This window comes from Myotis yumanensis, unplaced genomic scaffold (assembly GCF_028538775.1).
Source record: "Myotis yumanensis isolate MYYU_CA2020_CCGP unplaced genomic scaffold, mMyoYum1.0.hap1 SCAF_7, whole genome shotgun sequence".
Lineage (NCBI taxonomy): Eukaryota > Metazoa > Chordata > Mammalia > Chiroptera > Vespertilionidae > Myotis > Myotis yumanensis.
The window spans coordinates 5,188,191-5,206,689 of NW_027223758.1; the positions used below are offsets into that span (position 1 = coordinate 5,188,191).

Consider the following 18,499-nt stretch of genomic DNA (forward strand, 5'->3'; position numbering starts at 1 on the left):
GGAAGAGGTCGCCACTTTCACTGGAGGACGTGTGAAAGAGTGCCCCCTGAGGGAGGAGGGCAGAGGAGCTGGTGTCCTCACCTTGGGCTGACATAGCCCCATACCCAAAGCACAAGGACAGATGAACTGGGTGGTGACTGGACTTGAGCCCCTACGGACACAATCCACAGAGCCACACAGAGCCCCGCCCACCCCTATGCAGCCTGTCTCCGGGCCTTCTTCCAGAAAGGCAGCCAATGCATCCCACAGTCCAACACACCCACTTTAGGATGGACACTACCTATACCACTTGGACAACTCTTCTTGAGTGGTTCTGTTTCTATGATGACATCTTGATTTAGGTTTAAAAACACAACTTTCCTAACCAAACTGAATACATAAGAGCACAGACGAGGTACATCATTGTCCACTGAATGTACATATGTGCCGTGGCCTTTCTCACTTAGAAACACATGTTGGGGTGACTTCTGTTAGATTGCAGATGGGGGAAAGTTATAAAAACGCTATAGTGGTTGAGTTGAAGCCCCCGCAAAAACATATGTCCAGGATAAAAGATATAACTCATGGAACGTGTGACTATGGCCTTGGAAAAGGGGTCTTAGCAAGTGGAATTAAATGAAGAATCTCAAGATAAGATGATCCTGGATTTAGGGTGGGCCCTAAATCCCATGACAAGTGTCCTTAGAAAGACAGAGAGAGGAGGCCATGTGAAGACAGAAGTAGAGACTGGAGTGATGCTACCACAAGCCAAGGATGCCTGGAGCCACCCGAAGCTGGGAGAGGCAGGAAGGTTCCTTTCCTAGCATCTTCAGAGAGAGTATAAGATTCCCACCTGCAGAACTATAAGAGAATAGATTTTTGTTGTTCTAAGCCACCAAGTTTCCAGAAATTTCTTTAGCAACCCTAGGTACAGTGGCTTCAATGGCTCCCTAGGTCTTCCATGGACATCAGCGCACACCAGCCTGCCTGAACTCAATCTGCCCTCCCCAGATTCCCTGTTCTCACCCCTGAGCCTTTACTCGCCACTCCCCAGTTCAGAAAACCTCTGTCCTATGCTCCCCGGATCTGAACTTCCAGAAGAAACCCTGTCTCTCCCAAGAAAATTCCCCCTTTGGGTTCCTCCCTTAACACTGCCCTTGTCCTTCACTAGACAACAGAGACCATTATTACCACGTGTCCCCCATTAATCTGGCACTCATCTGGCATATGCCAGGCTTTACGCCTGCATGCTCATTATGCTCAGGAGATAGTAACAGCCAACACCCTTCTGCTTAGAGTCTGCAAAGCACTCACCACACATAGGAGCTTACTTGGCCCTGACACTGAGCCATTGGGTAGGTAAGACCTACATCGACAGCCTAGCCCAATGGTTGGCAAACTGCGGCTCGCGAGCCACATGCAGCTCTTTGGCCCCTTGAGTGTGGCTCTTCCACAAAATACCAACTTCTGCGCATGGGCCACGAAGTTTCAATCGCACTGTACATGCACGCCCGCACGTGGTATTTTGTGGAAGAGCCACACTCAAGGGGCCAAAGAGCTGCATGTGGCTCGCGAGCCACAGTTTGCCAACCACTGGCCTAGCCTAATAGACAGATCCTTCTGAGGAGGAAGCTGATCGCCAACGTCATTCCCAAAGAGATTTGTGCAAAGGGTGGCTGTCTTCATCCTGTACATTTATCGAGAGCACGGCGTTCCTTTTTCTCCCCTTTGGTACATCGTGTGGACCTTAAGAATGTAAATAGGGAGGCTGAGGCGAGTTTGCAGGGGCAGATTGACTTGGTCCTATTGAGGTACTTGGAAGAGAGCTAGTGGGAAAGCTCTGACATTTGGGACAACTGTTGGGTTGGTTGGGGGCTGGATTCACCCAAGCACACCCCCATGGGCAATTCCATTGGCCGTATCTATTTGAGAAGGAGGAAAGGAATGGAGTTAAGGATGAGGGACTCAGGCATTCCCTGATGATATTTTCCCCAGCCCCACCTCATCCCAGCCTCTCTCACATGATCTTAACCCTCCACATGCCACAAACACAGTGCTTTCCCATCCACAATTGGCCATCCAGTTGAGCAAATACCTATCTTGATTTCAGTTCTCACTGAGAAACCAATCTTTGTCCTTGCCTACCAGAACAGGCTTTGGGGTTTGGGGGTTGGGGTTTGGGGGTTAGTGGTTGGGAGTGGAGGGGGAGCAGGAAAGTAGCTCTAGTGCCTGTAGGGGGCACTGGAGCTACACAAAGGTGGAGGAGGATATGTCCCCAGGGAGCAAAACTTCAGCCACCAGACAGAGCCCATGGTCAGCCCTTGAGCCAAACAGACAACAATCAGGCACAAAAGGATGGTAATTCAGTCACTGCTGGCCAGACGGGACCCTGCAGCCTTTTCACAGATGGTCTTCATTTTCCCAGTCAACACCCAGCAAGCAAGGCTAAGACGGGCTCATTACTGCTGGGAAGAGGGGAGAAAGGGAGGGAAAATTGAGGTCCAGAGAAGTTAAGTAATTTGTGCTGGTTGCCCAGTGAGTGCAACTTAAAATAGCCCATGTTCCAGGAAGCAGTCTCCATTAGTTCATCCTTTATTTATTTCCGAGCATGAAGAGTGGACCTCTTACCGCTTCACATGTAAGCAGTGTTCCCTGCAGCTCTTAACACATAATAACTACTTACTCTTCTATTTCACGTGGACAGGCAGGTCCATCCGCTGACCTATTTCAGCCTCACAATGGTCCGGTGGAAAGAACCGAGTCAACTTTTTTAAAAACGTGGGAAGGTAGACACACCAAGAGTTCTAACTCCCTTTTCCTAGGTCCTGCAGGACACCTGTGTTGAGTACACATGCCCAGTGCTCAAGGGTGTCTGTCAGCTTCTCAGTATTGGATTCTCAATCAATCTCACTGGACATTCTCACTGGCATCCTGTCCACTAGTTTAGGGTCATGTTGACTGTCCCACAGATGTCACACCTTTGTGACATCACCTGTACCTCCCTGGACTTTGGGCTCCTGAGGGCAAGGGTGGCTGTCTCCTGCTCACCCTGCATCCCCAGCAGCTTGGTGCCTTTTCACGCCCAACATGATTCACCTCCAAGGAGTGCATTACCTGTCATTTCGGAAGAAGCCTGCCCTAGCGTCCTGTGTGGGTCCAGCCCCTCGAGTCGGGGAGGGTGGCAGTCTCTTCTCAGCACCCAGAGAGGCTTGCGTAGTCTACTCGCTCTGAGTCGAACTCGACCCTGCAAGAAACTCCCTCTGTACCTGTGGACAGAGAAGCACACGTGCAGTGACCAGCCTTGGGAGCATGTGTCCAGAAGCTCATACACACAACATCCCAAACAGTGATGCTCAGACAATAAAACCCAAGTCCCTGGGAGAACAGAGGGCTGACCTCTGCTTGTCAGCTCTTAGAAACTCCTCCTCCCTCCTCACCTCATTTTCACTCCATGCTCATGAGGTTGTTTCAGGGACTAAATGAGACAGTGTTTATGAAATGCCCTCTGTGCTGTGTGGCACAGAACATGTGCTGTAATTAAAGACTGGGACAAATAGTCTTGAATATTTAATAAAAATGGCTGTCAAGTAGAAATTTCTGCAATGATGGAAATGTTCTGTAATCTGCATTGACCCAGGCAGTAGTAGCCACTGACCACGAAACTGCTGAGTGTTTAAAATATAGTTAGTGTCTGAGACACTGAGTTTTACATTTTATTTCATTTGAATGAATTTATATAGCCACACATGGCTCATGGCTACCATATTGGACGGTGTGAGTCTAAAACAGCGGTTCTCAACCTGTGGGTCGCGACCCCTTTGGGGGTTGAACGACCCTTTCACAGGGGTGGCCTAAGACCATAGGAAAACACATATATAATTACATGTTGTTTTGTGATTAATCACTATGCTTTAATTATGTTCAATTTGTAACAATGAGATTGAGGGTCATCACAACATGAGGAGCTGTATTAAAGGGTCGAGGCATTAGGAAGGTTGAGAACCACTGACCTAGACATTCTTATGTCTATTGTTGCACGTCCTTTGTAATGTGCATAACACATGTTCTGCTCTGCCTGTGCTGGGAGAATGCGCCTGAGCTAGCCGCCTGGAGGATGAGAAACCCATGGAGCCAAGACAGGCCTTCACGGGGGCTGGCCCTCCCACCGATCCAGTCCCCGGCAGACCCGGCTGCTGCCCACAGACACATATGCAAGCCCAGCCAAGATCAGAAAAACCACTCAGCTGAGCCCAGCCTGAAACACCTCCCCATAGAATTGCAAGCTAAATAAATGGCATCATTTTAATCCTCTGTTTTGGGTTGTTAGAGAGCAAGAGCTAACTGAACAAACAGTACGACTTCAGCACGGTGCCTAACTAAACAATTTTAAGGGTAATTTTGATCAGTGGTGATTTTTGCCCTGCCACATATGTAGCATTTGTAAATGAACAGTTATGCATTTATTAGGGTACAGGCTCACAACTTGTTACTAATAGAAACGTGCAAGTAAAAGCAGACCAGCAAGTTAGTCTAGTGCCCCCATGTTGCAGGGGGAAGAACTGAGATGCAGAGCAGCTGCCAGGTGCCTTGAGACTCACAGACCAAGTGGCCACTTGATCCAGGGCTCCAGACCACTTTGCAAAGGTCCCCATCAGTGGTGAGCTCATTAAAGGGTCTCTACCCAACTTCTAGCTGCCTGGTTGAGCCACAAGGACTCGTTCCACTATAAATCCTCAGATCACAAGAATCCTACTCCCACGACACTCCTCAGAACCACCTGGCTTGGGGGCGAGGGAGGGGAAGGCGAGGCAACCTGCTCGGCCATTTTGCTTTCTCATTTGTCTGAGCCTCTGCCGACATCCAGCCGCAGTCCCATGAGTGCCAGGGCGCTGGCAGAATTTTAAATCAGGTCTGCAGAATGCAGTGTCCTCGGGCACTGATTTGACTGCAGCAACAATGAGAAAGGGACTTTCTGTTCTTCGTTTCTGGCGTCTGTGTTTAGGAGAGGTGCCACTTATGGGGCACAGTTGCCTTCCTGGCCTTGGGCAGGAGCCATCACTCCTAGGGGTCCCTGCTTGTCAAGACCACGGGTTCCTGAAACCGCTATCTGAGCCAGGTGGGAAGCAACAGGGCTGCAGTTTCCATCATCACAAAGCCTGCACCAGTCGGGGCTCCTGCTGGCGGGGGGGGGCCTGGAGTGATCTCAAAGTGCAGAGACAAAGGAAGGAAGGAAGGTGCGGGGTCACACGGAGAATTCTTCGTGCTGCCGTCACCTCTGCCCCCACATCAGTGGGTGGCTGCCAGGCGTTTGCAGGTGTTAAGAATGCACAGCTTGAGCTGCAGGGAGGTTTTGCTGTTGGAAAATGTAGGATCGAGGCACTCCACTCAATGAAATATCCTAGTGGATAGCTAGGAGCCTGCTCTGCTGGAAGAGGCCAGCGCTGAACTCAGATTTTGTTAGGGTGGAACTTGGACCCTTTGCCCTTAGGGGGAGCCCAAGTAGGTCTTGGCATTGTCTTCAAGGCACTCTTTTGCTTAGTCAAGCGCAGGGTCTGTCTCCTTCTTACTGGCTTCTCCCAGAACCTTCTAGTGCAGCCCCTCCTGGAGCAGCATGGCCCTGGGAAGAGCAGCCAGGGTGAGGCAGGGGCTGCAAGCTGGCCATCACCAGCCACACAGCCTCTTACAGCCTCGCCTCCACCAGGCTGCACACCCAGGCCCGGCTGCTGGAGTGTTGGCTACTAGTGATTCCCTCCCTCCCTCCTTCCCTCCCTCCCTAGGGAATTGCCCTTGGCAGATGGGCGCAGTCTTGCCTGGGGAGGCCTGAGGGAGTTTGCACATACCCCCAGGAAAGGCCGCCGCTCAGTCCCGGCTTCCAGCAGGGCAGTCTCTACTGTGCATTTCCCACTCCAGAGCTCCCCATGCGTCAGGCAGGACTGCACACCCAGCAGCACATCCTCCCCTTGCCCTGGTCTGCTGCTCTCACTCACCAGTCTCCGAGAGCCCTCCCTCCATCAACCATTCGTACAAGAATCCCCTCTCAGGCTCTGCTTCTAGGGAGCCCAACCTCAGACACCATGCAAGTGTTTTCCCCTCTTCCCTCCTGATCCCCACCCCTGGGGGGTGTTGGACAAGCACCTTCAATAGGCGCACAGCCTTCTAAATGTGCGCGGCGCTTGTGCGGGACGCTGGGCCACAGAGACTTCTTTTTCTCACTTTGTTTTCACTCAAGGCCGTGTTTCTGAGATCAATCTCGATTTCTGTATTTGTGTCTAATTTGCTACTGTGAGCTGGCCTGATGGTGGTTTACTTAAAAGCAACAAAAACACATAAGCTGCCACGTAAGATCCAGGTTTTAAAGATGACTCCTCCGCTAGGCACAGCTTCCACTGTCTTTGTCCCTCTCTGTAGGTCTTCCAAGAAGAGCCTGTGTCGCGGACTCTGATGTAAGACCAGCAAGGAACCTCTGTTTATAGACCTCATTGTGGGGAGCTCCACACCTTTGGGAACCCCTGGACCCGCTGGGGCTGGACCCCAGCACCTCATGGGAGAACGTCCAGGAAAAAAGCCTTCTTCCCCCACAGCAGCTTCAGCAGGGACCCCGACGGCTCGCTGGCCAAGGCCACGAGCTCAGGGAGCACCATGTTAACCGGAGTCCAGTGGGAAGCTCACAGAAGGAGCAGGCCGAGGCTTGTCATGTACCTTGACGCCTGCTGAAAGCCACTGACCAACCTGCCTCCTCAGGCCCGCCCTGCCCTCCTCCAAGGAGAGGTGCGCAGGCGTACACCCCTGCTTCTCACATGCTCCTCCGGGGAAAGAATATGTTTGCAGGATCCCTCTCACTCTCCTCTCTTGACCCCACAGGGAATAACGAGGCAAAGAGAAGTGGAGTGGATGGCCGGCGGGCCCTCGGCTCCCACTGAGCAGGGCCGGGACTGTGGTGGAAGCTTCCGGTGCCTGTACTAGTGGCCGTCACAACTCCAGGTGTGCGTCTCCATCTCACTTCGGAACGGGGCTCTGGTTACTAAGAGGGCCACCCCGTCAAACAAGAAAGTGCATCATGGCCAAGTGAGCAGACCCGCGCCCCCCCCCCAGCCTCATGCTGTAACGCAGACACCAGCAATTAGGGGAATGGTGTGCACGGCGCCCAGGGTTCTCTCCTCTGCTCTCCTCTTCAGGGATGAGGGCATGTTTCAGGGCTCAGGGAGAGCCTCCTCCCCATCACCTCCCAGCACCTCCGTGCTCCTGGGACTTCACCATTCATTGTTCCCTTTGCCGGGAGCTTCCCAGATCAAGGCTCAGGTGTTTCATGCTCCATAGGGCACAGCCCACTGTTACAGATTAATCAATGAAATCCCATTCCACGGTCCAGCGCTTCTCCGGGCCAGGGCGGTGCATTCGTGAGCTCTCAGCAATTCTGTGCCTCTAGTTAGCGTCGGGAGAGGAGGCATGGAGTCTGAACCTCCCCGCTTCCCCAGTTCCACTCGGAGGATGGAGCCTGCGCTCTACTCCCGTCCTTCGGCTCATGTACTTTCATGATGGAAACAGCCATTTTCATAAGTGTGGTATTTGGAGTTGACAACAAAGAGATGGATGAGACAGAATGGAGGCCCCCTCACCCCCCAAAAAAACCTCCAGGTACAAGTCGGGAGTTAAAATATAGCAAATAAGTGAGAAAAAAGTGATGAATCCAGGAGTCTGCAGGCTTTTTGTATAAAGGTCCAGATAATGAATGTAATAAATATTTTAGCCCTGACCGGTGTGGCTCAGCGGACAGAGCGTCGGCCTGCGGACTGAAGGGTCCCAGGTTCAATTCCGGCCAAGGGCATGTACCTTGGTTGCGGGCACATCCCCAGTGGGAGGTGTGCAGGAGGCAGCTGATCGATGTTTCTCTCTCATCGATGTTTCTCTCTCATCGATGTTTCTAACTCTCTATCCCTCTCCCTTCCTCTCTGTGAAAAATCAATAAAATATATTAAAAAAATATTTTAGACTTTGCAGGTGACACACAATCTCTGACACATATTCTTTATGTACACATGAGTGTGTGTGTATTTATATGTATCCTTTCAAAAAATGTAGAAGCCATGCCTCACTCACAAAGGCATACAAAAACTGGTCAAGAGCCCAATTTGACCCCTGCATAGTTTTTTATATGGACCAAAGTAAGTTTTTCCTTACATTACACAGAGAGAGCACAAGAGAAGGCATTTTCATATTTATGATTGAGAGTAAGAGAAGATTTCTCAGACAAGACCAAAAAGTTATCATTATAAAGGAAAAGGTAGCTCCACTTGCCTACAGCAAAATTACCACTTCTTGATGACAAGAGGATCGTAAACACGGTTAGAAAATAAGAACCGTTTCCCACAGCAGCTCCCCGATTGACGGCGGCCACACCCACCCTCGCATTGAGCACGACTCAGATGCGTTAAACAGAAAAATGTTTAGCACAATGAAATGTATTGGTGTTCTGATTAGAAGGTAAGATACACTTAAAAGTCAAAATCCCAGAGGAAACAGAAAGCTGGAAAGGTAAGCGAGCTTTGTCAATCTGAGGGCACTTGAGGTGAGTTTGGTCCTTCATTGGCTTGGCCTGCTGGGGTGAAGGGTGCAGGATTGAAACCCAGACTCTATCCCAGGTGAGAGTCCACTCCTACACAAGGCAGAAACCTCAGAGGGTCATACCCTCAACATGTGGGTGAATCAGAAATAACACACCCGACCCCCACCACCTGCTCCGGGGTCATAAAAACTCCAACCTTCTCACAGAACGGAGGGGGCAAAGTCTCTTCCGTTGATTTCATAACAAGAAGACAGTCTTCTCACGGGCTTGCAATTTGAATTCACTGCCCAGTGGCATGAAGGAACCTAAAACCAAGATTTTTCTATAAAGTAAGTGACCAGAGGCACCCAGCAGAGGTGAAGTGTGTCACCACTGAAGACACCCACCTCCAAGCCAAGTCTCAAAGTTCCAAAAATCTCAGCTCACCACCAAAACTCTGAGAACAAACCAGGAAACCAGGTGGCATTAGTGCGAGCTAGCACAGGAAACAGTGAGATAGGCCGAGACGTCCTATGTGGGCACTGTCAGGCGCAAACTAGCAAAAAACTAGTGTTTTCTGAAAAGATTGAAAATACGAGTAAAGACGAAGAAGAATGGCCACACTGAGTGTTGGTAAGGATGGGGAGAAGCTGGCACTCCCCACACTGCTGGTAGGAATGAAAACGATGCAATCACCTTGGAAAATAGTTTGGCAGCTTCTTAAGTAATCAATTATGCATCTACCATATGTTCCATCCATTCTACTTCTAGGTACGTACCCAAGGGAACTGGGAGCATAACCCACACAAAGATATCTAGAAGAATAGTCATTCTGTTTTAACAGCCCCAAACTGAAACAAACCAAAGTCTACCAACAAGTGAATATATAACTAAATTCTGACATATCTACCCTATCTATTTATATAAAAACCCTGGGTGTAACACCCATCACGACCGAGGCTCGACCAACTGGAAGGAAGTCAGTCCTGCAGGGGTTGACTTGGCAATGGCTGCACCCTCACCAAGCTGTTTCCCGCAAGGGCGAGGTTTGAGGCAGGAAACAGCCCTCAGAGCCTGGAGGCATATCTTTATAAAGTTTTAATACATTATATTAGAGGTTGTGGTGGTACTGTCTTACCCACAGCGTCCACAGGAATTGCTGCAAATTTACTTCTTGGTGGAAGAACCTTTCATTCTCAATATAAATGACCAATTCCACTAAATGAAACTTCAATTTCTAGACTCAATATAAACAGTGAAGTTGCTAAAACTATTAAAAAAGGCCCAATTTCTCATTATTGATGAATGCATCATGGCATCCAGTCATGCTATAAACGCCATAGACAGATTACTAAGAGAAATTATGAATTTGAATGTTGTATTTGGTGGGAAAGTTCTCCTTCTTGGAGGGGATTTTTGACAATGTCTCAGTATTGTACCACATGCTGTGCAATCAGCCATAGTACAAACAAGTTTAAAGTACTGTAATGTTTGGTGATGTTTCAGAAAGTTGTCTCTTAAAACAAATATGAGATCAGAGGATTCTGCTTATAGTGAATGGTTAGTAAAACTTGGAGATGGCAAACTTGATAGCAGTTTTCATTTAGGAATGGATATTATTGAAATCCCTTGTGAAATGATTTGTAACAGATCTATTATTGAAGCTACCTTTGGAAATAGTATTATCTATAGATAATATTAAAAATATATCTAAACATGCAATTCTTTGTCCAAAAAATGAGCACGTTCAAAAATTAAATGAAGAAATTTTGGATATACTCAATGGAGATTTTCACACATATTTGAGTGATGATTCCATTGATTCCACAGATGATACTGAAAAGGAAAATTTTGCAATGGAATTTCTTAATAGTATTACTTCTTTGGGAATGCCGTGTCATAAATTAAAATTGCAAGTGGGTGCAATCATCATGCTATTGAGAAATCTTAATAGTAGATGAGGTCTTTGTAATGGTACCAGATTTATTATCAAAAGATTACGACCTAACATTATCAAAGCTGAAGTATTAACAGGATCTGCAGAGGGAGAGGTTGTTCTGATTCCAAGCATTAATTTGTCCCCATCTGACATTGGCTTCCCATTTAAATTGATTCAACGATGGTTTCCCGTGATGCCAGCATTTGTGATGACTATTAATAAATCACAAAGACAAACTCTAGACAGAGTAGGAATATTCCTACCTGAACCTGTTTTCGCACATGGTCAGTTATATGTTGCTTTCTCTCGAGTTCGAAGATCATGTGACGTTAAAGTTAAAGTTCTAAATACTTCAACACAAGGGAAATTAGTCAAGCACTCTGAAAGTGTTTTCACTCTTAATGTGGTGTACAGGAGATATTAGAATAAGTTTAATCATTTTATCAGTCATTGTTTGCATCACTGTTGCTTTTATATCATGTTTTTGTTCCTTTTATATCATGTTTTTGTTGTTTTCATATCATGTTTTTGTTGTTTTTATATCATGCCTCTATTGTTGTTATATCCTTTTGTTACTGTTTATTTATTAATAAATTTATATATTATTTTCATATACATTTTACTAATTTCCTTTCATCTCTCACACTTCTATTATAGAGAAACAGCAAATAGCAATATTAAAATATTTCTTTTAATTAATTCCCTTTTAATGTGCATGAATTTTGTGCTCTGGGCCACTAGTTTAGCAATAAAAGGAATGAATTATTCATACACACAAACAACATGAATGGACCTGAAAAGCCAGTGCCCCCTCCCCCAAGAAACAGAGCACATATTGTACGACTTTATTTCTATAAGATTCTAGAAGTGAACTAAGCTACAGTGACAGCGGGCACATCAGTGGTTACCTGGGGATGGGCGGGTGTCAGGTGGGCCAGAGGCAGGAATCACAAAGGGACACGTGGAAACTTTGGGGATATGGGCACATTCATTATCCTGATGGTGTTATTGGTTTCACAGGTGTGCACACGGGTCAAAACTTATTAAATTGCATATTTTAATTATGCATAATATTGAAATTCAATATATTTCAGCAGAAATTTTCAAAAATAAGTCAGTGGATTAAGAAAATTAGTAAAATTTTAATGATAGATCTGAACAAAGCATGGAGATGATAGCACAGAGAGACAAAGTTATTGAAAATAGAGGTTAAGAGGCATGGAAGCCCTAGTCGGTGTGGCTCAGTGGATAGAGCACTGGCCTGTGGACCAAAGGGTCCTGAGCTCGGTTCTGATCAAAGGCACAGACCTTGGTTGCAGACTCCTCCCCAGCCTGGACCCTGGTCAGGGCGGGTACAGGAGGCAACCATTTGATGTGTTTCTGTCATATTGATATTTCTCTCTTTCTTGGCCTTTCTCTTCCACTCTCTAAAAATCAATGGAATGATATCCTTGGGTGAGGATTTAAAAAAAAAAAAAAAAAGAGGTGTGGAAGATTGAGGACACCTACGATACATTATTTTAGAGTTTCAGAAAGCGAGGAGAGAGAATGGGGCAAGGGCAGTGTTTGAGCAATGAGGCCTGAGAATTTTCTAGGTAGACATCAATCCATAAATCATAAAAGCCCAATGGATTCCTAATAGAATAAATAAAAGTAACACATACTTCTCTACATCAAAATAAAAGTGTGGCACACCAAAGATTAAAAGGAGATCTGTAATGTAGCCAGAGATGGAAGACCTTCAGAGGACAGAGAAGTAGACCGAGAGCTGACTGCCCTACCACACGGCACAGCCTTAGGACAGCTTTGCATGCTAAAGACAAGGCCAACCTAGGACTGCATACCCAGCAGAAATATTTCTCAACAACAAGGATATTTTGGAAATAAACAATGAAATAAATGTACTTTCAGACTGATAAAGTAAATGTGGTTTTTATCCTCTAAAGGGGATTCTTAAAAACATGCCTTAGACAGAAGAAAGCAACCCCAGAAGGAAGGTCTGCTACGTAAAAAGAATGAAGACTCAGGACATCTGCAGTGAGGTGGGAAAATACAAATGAATGAGCTCAAACAGACAAATAACAGACTTGGAAAAAATATTTGCAATATATGTATATAACAGGCAAATAATATAGACAGAATTAAAATAGGTGCAGAATCCTACAGATTCTGGATGGGCAAAACATTTAAACATCTGCTAATAACAGACCTCAGTAAGAAAGTGGGCGCAGGGCTGCCGCTCGCTCCCAGAGGAGGAAAATGGTGCTGCCATTGTGAAAGGACTTGGTAATAACATGTAAAGTTGAAAATAATGTGATTACTTTATCATCTAGCAATTCCACTTTTAAGTATGTTTCTTAGACCACCTCTTGCACTGTGCCTAAGGAGGCATGCGTACTCATGCTCATTGCAAAATAAGTCAAAAATTTTGGAAATAAATGAAATGTTGTACTCATGAGATGAGCACTCTACAGCAATGAAGGGAATGAATCTGAGCTGTATGTAGCAGCATGGCTGTCTCTTCAGAAACACAATACTGAGTTTAAAGTCGGGCAGAACAATAAATATAGCATGATATTTATATACATATTTAAAGACAGAAATCAACATTATTATGTGCAAGTAGTGGATACCTCAATTTTTCAAGTATGAGAAGATGGATTGAAACAATTAGTGCCAAATACATAAAACTGCATCATTATCTTCTGTGTTTTATTTATTTTATTTTTCACAACATATAATGTATAGAGTAACCATTTATGTGATTTTTTAAAGGCTCAGAAGCAAATATAACAAAATGTTAGCATTTGTTCACACTGGATCATTATCCAGGTGTCTGTCATATATTTTCTGAGCTTTCCTGTATTTTTTTTATGTTTTATTTTCCAAAACAAGAAAAAAGAGAACAGATACTCTGATACAGAAAGCTCACCATTCTCTGTGAGCAAAGGCCTGGAGGGGGGTATCGAGTACAGTATTTCGTTTTCTATAGAACATTAAGACAACTGAAGTAAAATGGGAAAGAGAATTAAAAATATAGGCTTCTTTCTTGAGGAGAGAACACACAGGTTGATAGATGATAGAGATGGATATATAAGTTGAGACATACAGGGCGTCCCTACAAAATGTATATGCACTTTGAATGATTATAAAGTCAGTGTTTATAAACATACAATTCATTTTCAAGATTTAAAAGAATCTTACAGAAATGATTTTTTTTTTATCATTTCCGTGTTTTTGAACTGATGACCATTCTGGTCCAGGCACTGCTGATAATGTGAAGCAATGGAGGGGGATCAAGAATCTTTTCGTTTGGTATTTATATGCCCTCAATTCATTGACTGTTGACAGTTTTGTGCTGTGAACTTTATCTTTTATGTATCTCCCATAAAAAATAGTCTAGTGGCACTTTACGATAAATTTTCTTTGTTCAAAGCTTAGTCTGGCTTCATCCATTATTTCAAATCAGTTAAACCTGAAAAGAAGTGAAAATTAAGTGAGCTATCAGCTGTCAAAGTGTTAACATTTTGGGGACACGCTATCTATATGCATACATACAGTCATGTGTGTGCGGGTGGATGGACGGACAGATGGATGGATAGGGTGGCAGGCAGAAGAATGGTGCCCAGCCCTTCATCCCCAGATCCTGTCAGTGTGTTACCTTCCATGGCAAAAAGGACTTTGAGGAGTAATTGTGGGTACAGTAAGATGATGAGATTAGTGGGGTGAGCCCCATTTACCACCCAAGTCTTTCAAAAGGAGAAAGCGGCGGGAGATTGGGTCAGAGAGAGGGCGGGCGCTGGGAAGGACAGGATGTGGTGTGGGCAGAAGCGTGGCTCCCCAGGACGCTCCCAGTCAGCAACCCAGCTTCACCAGGGATGTCAGGAAAGCAGACCCTCAGCCCCCACCCCCAGATCCACTGAGTTCCACCCAGCATCACAGGAAACTCCAGAAAACTGCAGGCAACTTTGGTGCCCCTTGGGGAGGGGGGGGCGGGGGCTGGGGTAGGCCGCTGTCTGGCATACAGGCCCCTGGGAGGTCACCTGACTTCTGTGTGTCTCAGATTCCCCTTGAGAAAAGTGGGGCATCGCGGTGCAGTGCCCTGTACAGAACAGTCCTCAGCGATGGCCACTCTGGACGCCTGATCCTGGCAGACACTCAGAGCAGGGGCCGGGGCCTCGGGAGGGGGTGCCTGCAGCCACGGAGGGCGGAGCCGCTGCAGGGCCGAGTCAGGATTTCTCGTTGCCTCTGGATCAATTACTGACAGTCATGGGGTGCAGAGGCTGAGCATGCCTGGAAGGGGAGCTGCTGGGGGCCGGAAGGTCTTAGGGACGTGGGGTCAGAGTCCTATTAGAGAATGGGAGAGGGCCAGCGACACTGCACCGAGTCACCGAGTGGGAGAGGAGGAGACTGTGCGGAAAGGAGACTGAAAGCTTCGTGGGGGGCTAGAGAGGGCAGGGGCTGGATAAAGAGCTGGCTTTCTAACTCATACGCCACGGGCAGCACGAAGGGTTATGAGCAAAGGAGCAAGACGAGCAAAGAATGGTATTAAAACCCACACCCCGCCACGTGCTGCCTGTGTATTATGCGCAAGCTCATGGTAGAGAACAGTCTGGAAGGGCATCTAATGCTGACGCTGACTGTCTCTGGTGGAGAGATTACCAGGAGTTTTATTGTCTTCTCTTTGTTCATCTGTATCTTCTAATTTTTCTGCAAAAGACCTGCATCGCTTGCATAATTAAAAAAGCAGTAAATGCTGTAATAATTAACACACTTTCTCTTGAGGACTTAACTTGGATGGGTGTGGTTCAGGTCAGTTATTTCCAATAGTCGCTGGGGTCCTGGCCATGGAAAGGTGCCATTGAAGACCACGCAGCCAGAGGGCTGTGGGGACCAGCCGGGTCCTGTCCCCTGGAAAGCCCAGACCCTGGCTCTTGGCAGGAACCCTTTCCCCGGAGCACAGAGGCGCCTTTTGAATCCCATGGGACGTTTTTCCTGGGGTTTAGTGAGGCCAAGGTCTGTAGTTACCAACACGACAGGCGCCTGCGGAAAGGACGGCGGTGGCCAAACACCTACCTTCTCAGTGCTTTCTGCTTGCTGCTCCCCCGGCACATCCTGGCCCTCCTCCGAGGCGGTCCCTTCGTCCAGCCTGGCTCAGACCCCGGGTCCCCGGATGTCATCCCTGGGGCTGTTGGGCAGGAGAGCTGAAAATACCAGGCACGTTGGCATCATATTGCTCAAAGCCCTCGGGTGGGGACAATCCCAGGACGCCTATCTGGGGAAGTCAAGGCACGGAAGTGCTGCCTAGCCAGACAGTGTAAGCGTTCCTGGGAGCGACCTAGGACTGCCTGGGTGGGTCCACAGAGGAAAGCCCGGACGTGTGGTGTTCACTGGAGGCCTGGGGAACGGCACGGTTCTTCTCCATTCCCCAGTCTCCCTCCCCAGGAATCCCTAGGCCCAATACTTCATGTCTCTCAGAGAAGGAAGGCTAACCCAGGCCTTGCAGGCCCCCCATCTCGGGCCCAGCGCCTTCTTTATCAGCGAGGCCCCTCCCTCTGGCTCTGCCGCCAGCTGGGAGAACAGCCTGCCAGGCTCTGGGCCCCTCTGTCATTGTTCCCACCGTGACAATAGCACTGAGGTCCCCGCACCCTCATCTGGTGCCCTGTCTGAGACTTCCCGAATGGGACAACACCCCCATTATAAAATCCAGAGATGTGGGATCCCTCCCAAAGGGACTGTGGACTGTGGACTAACTGTTCAGTCGCCAGGTGGGGACTCACCCCCACTCCCCTTGCCTGGAGTCCGTCTCACAATAAGAGATTCTGGCTGATCATCTTAGATGACCCAGAGAGCTCTCTTAGGCAGCGTTCATTTCACATGTTGCCTCTGTTACTGGGAAGCTCAGAGTTCGATTTATGTCTAGTTAGGAAAACTATCTCACCCAGAGTCTTGGGTACAATTAATTCTTCCTTTGAAACTGTTTTTCATGATTTTCTTTTGTTTGGCATTTGGGGCCTGTGTTCTCTCCTGTCCCCACCCCGGGTGTGGCAGCCACTTCCCTGGAGGACAGGCGGGGAAGACATTCTAAGGGAGGCAGATGCCAGGGGACTGTGTCACCCTTCTTCTCCATCGTGGCACGTCCTACCTGCTGGGTAGTGCCCTCGACCCCGGGCCCTGGGGCAAAGCTGTTACCTTCCATGGCTGCGTCTCCCCTCCTCCTGCAGCGCTGGTCCCAGTCCGTCGTCCCGACTCTGCCTTGCTCACTGGCCGGACATCGGCAGCCTGGGCCGGGGCACTGCTCCCAGGGCAGTGCAGCGCCCAGTACGCGGACGTGGCCTTCTCCTTCTGCTCCGCGGGCAGAGGCAGGCTGCCGCTCAAGCAGCACCAGGTGAGCCGGGGCTCGGCCCGCAATGAGGGGAAGGGGCCTGGGGGCCCGCAGAGGCCCGAGCTCTCGGAGGTCCTGCTCCAGGCCAGCTCAGGGCAGCCCGAGGGCGGGGGGGCCGAGAGGACGGAGCTGGGCTTGAGGGGGCAGCAGGGACTGTGCCCCGCCAGGGGCCCTGGAGGCCCCGCCACTTCCCTGCTGAGTGTCCAGGGACTCAGGACACCCCCAGAGGGCCTGGCCCTTGCCCACATGCTGCCCACACAGAGCTGTCCAGCGTCTTGGGTCTCACTCCTCCCGGGGTCGCAAGGGGGGGTGGGCAGGGCAGAGGCTGTCTCCCTGGGGGCCCCAACACTCCAGCCCGGAGACTCCCCGGCCGCGGGGGTGCTGGTGTCCAAACCTCCTTTCTCTTCTCCTGGTACCCCCTTTCTTCTGCCCCACAGCCTGGGCCAGCTGGAGTCCTCCCCGAAGCTGTCGGCTCTACCTGGGGCCAGAAGGGGGGCTGGGCAGGTCCCCAGTCCTGGCCCAGCAGAGGAGGCCGGGTCCTGGGGCAGCCCGCTCCTGCAGAGAGGGTCCTGGCTGAGCTCCAGCCCCGGGGCACCAGCTGGTGGCTGCGGGGTCTCTCCCTGCGGTAACCTGAGCAGGTACTTGGGGGGGAAGGTGGTGTCTGACGGCTGGGCAGGCAGGGAGGTGGTCCCCCCGGGGGCTCCAGCTGCAGGACCACACATAGGCGCCTCGTGCCCAGGCCCCACCGGTTGCAGGGCCACCGAGGGCGCAGAGAAAGATGTACCAGAGGCCCCCCTGCCGTCGGCACTGTCCCCAGAGTCACTGTCCTGGTTCAAGGAGGGTGGGGAGCTGTCCTGTGCTGGGCCCCCGGGGGCCTGGTCTCTCACTCCCAGAGACCCCAGCTGCTCTGGGCAGCTCAGCTGCTCCACCCGCAGCTTCTTCCTCTCCGAGGGCAGCTTGTCCCCTGCAGGCTGGGGCTCCCCAGAGCTCCCGCTGGGCCGTGTCGGGACCACAAGGGCCTGCTGCCAGGGCCCCTGGGTGTCCCCGCCACTCCGGGGGCCTCCTTCCAGCTTGGGGTCTGGCAAAACCAGCCTGGGAGCCTCCAGGTCCCCACCTTTGAGGGGACCAGGGACGGGGGGCAGCTGACACCCCAGCTCCGGCCTCCCATTTGGAGGAAGCACAAGGCTGGTGCTGCCCGCACACCGGGGTTCCCGGCTGCTGAGGGCGGGAGGTGACGGGGCCCTGCCCGCCCCGGGCTCTTCACCGCCTCTTGCTCTGGCCACTGGCTCCCTCTGCTTGGGGGCCTTGGTCACCAAGAAGCCTCCTGCGGCTGGTGGACTTTCCCCAGGCCCTGGCCTGGCCCCCACAGAAGTGTCCCTACAAGCAGAGGTCCTCCTGTCCTGAGAAGGGGCTGCGCCCTCGCCCCCCACCGCCTCCTCCAGCACAGGCAGGTCCGGCTCTGCGCCCCAGCCCGCGCCCGCCTCCCTGGGCCTCCTGCCTCGCGGGCGGCCGGCGCTCTTCTGGTAGATCCTCTGGAACGTCTCGCAGCCATACACCTGCCACTTCTCCTGGGAGAACGGCCTGGGCTTCCTCTGGCTGGGCTTCCTCGCGGCCGCCTTGCCCTTGCCCGCCGGCCCCTCCCCGGCTGCAGCTC

General features: G+C 49.8%; 1 protein-coding gene across 1 annotated transcript in view; it reads right to left on the reverse strand.

The window, feature by feature from the left end:
- Nucleotides 1–17,093, reverse strand: part of ZNF831 (zinc finger protein 831) — a 54,624-nt gene extending 37,531 nt beyond the window's left edge. Inside the window, exons 1-3 of the mRNA XM_070421315.1 lie at nucleotides 16,653–17,093; nucleotides 15,537–15,664; nucleotides 3,094–3,245 (exon numbers count right to left, since the gene is read on the reverse strand). Of these exons, the coding sequence (XP_070277416.1) occupies nucleotides 3,094–3,245; nucleotides 15,537–15,664; nucleotides 16,653–17,093 (721 nt within the window). The remainder of the gene's footprint in view (nucleotides 1–3,093; nucleotides 3,246–15,536; nucleotides 15,665–16,652) is intronic.
- Between the last annotated feature and the right edge of the window lie 1,406 nt (nucleotides 17,094–18,499).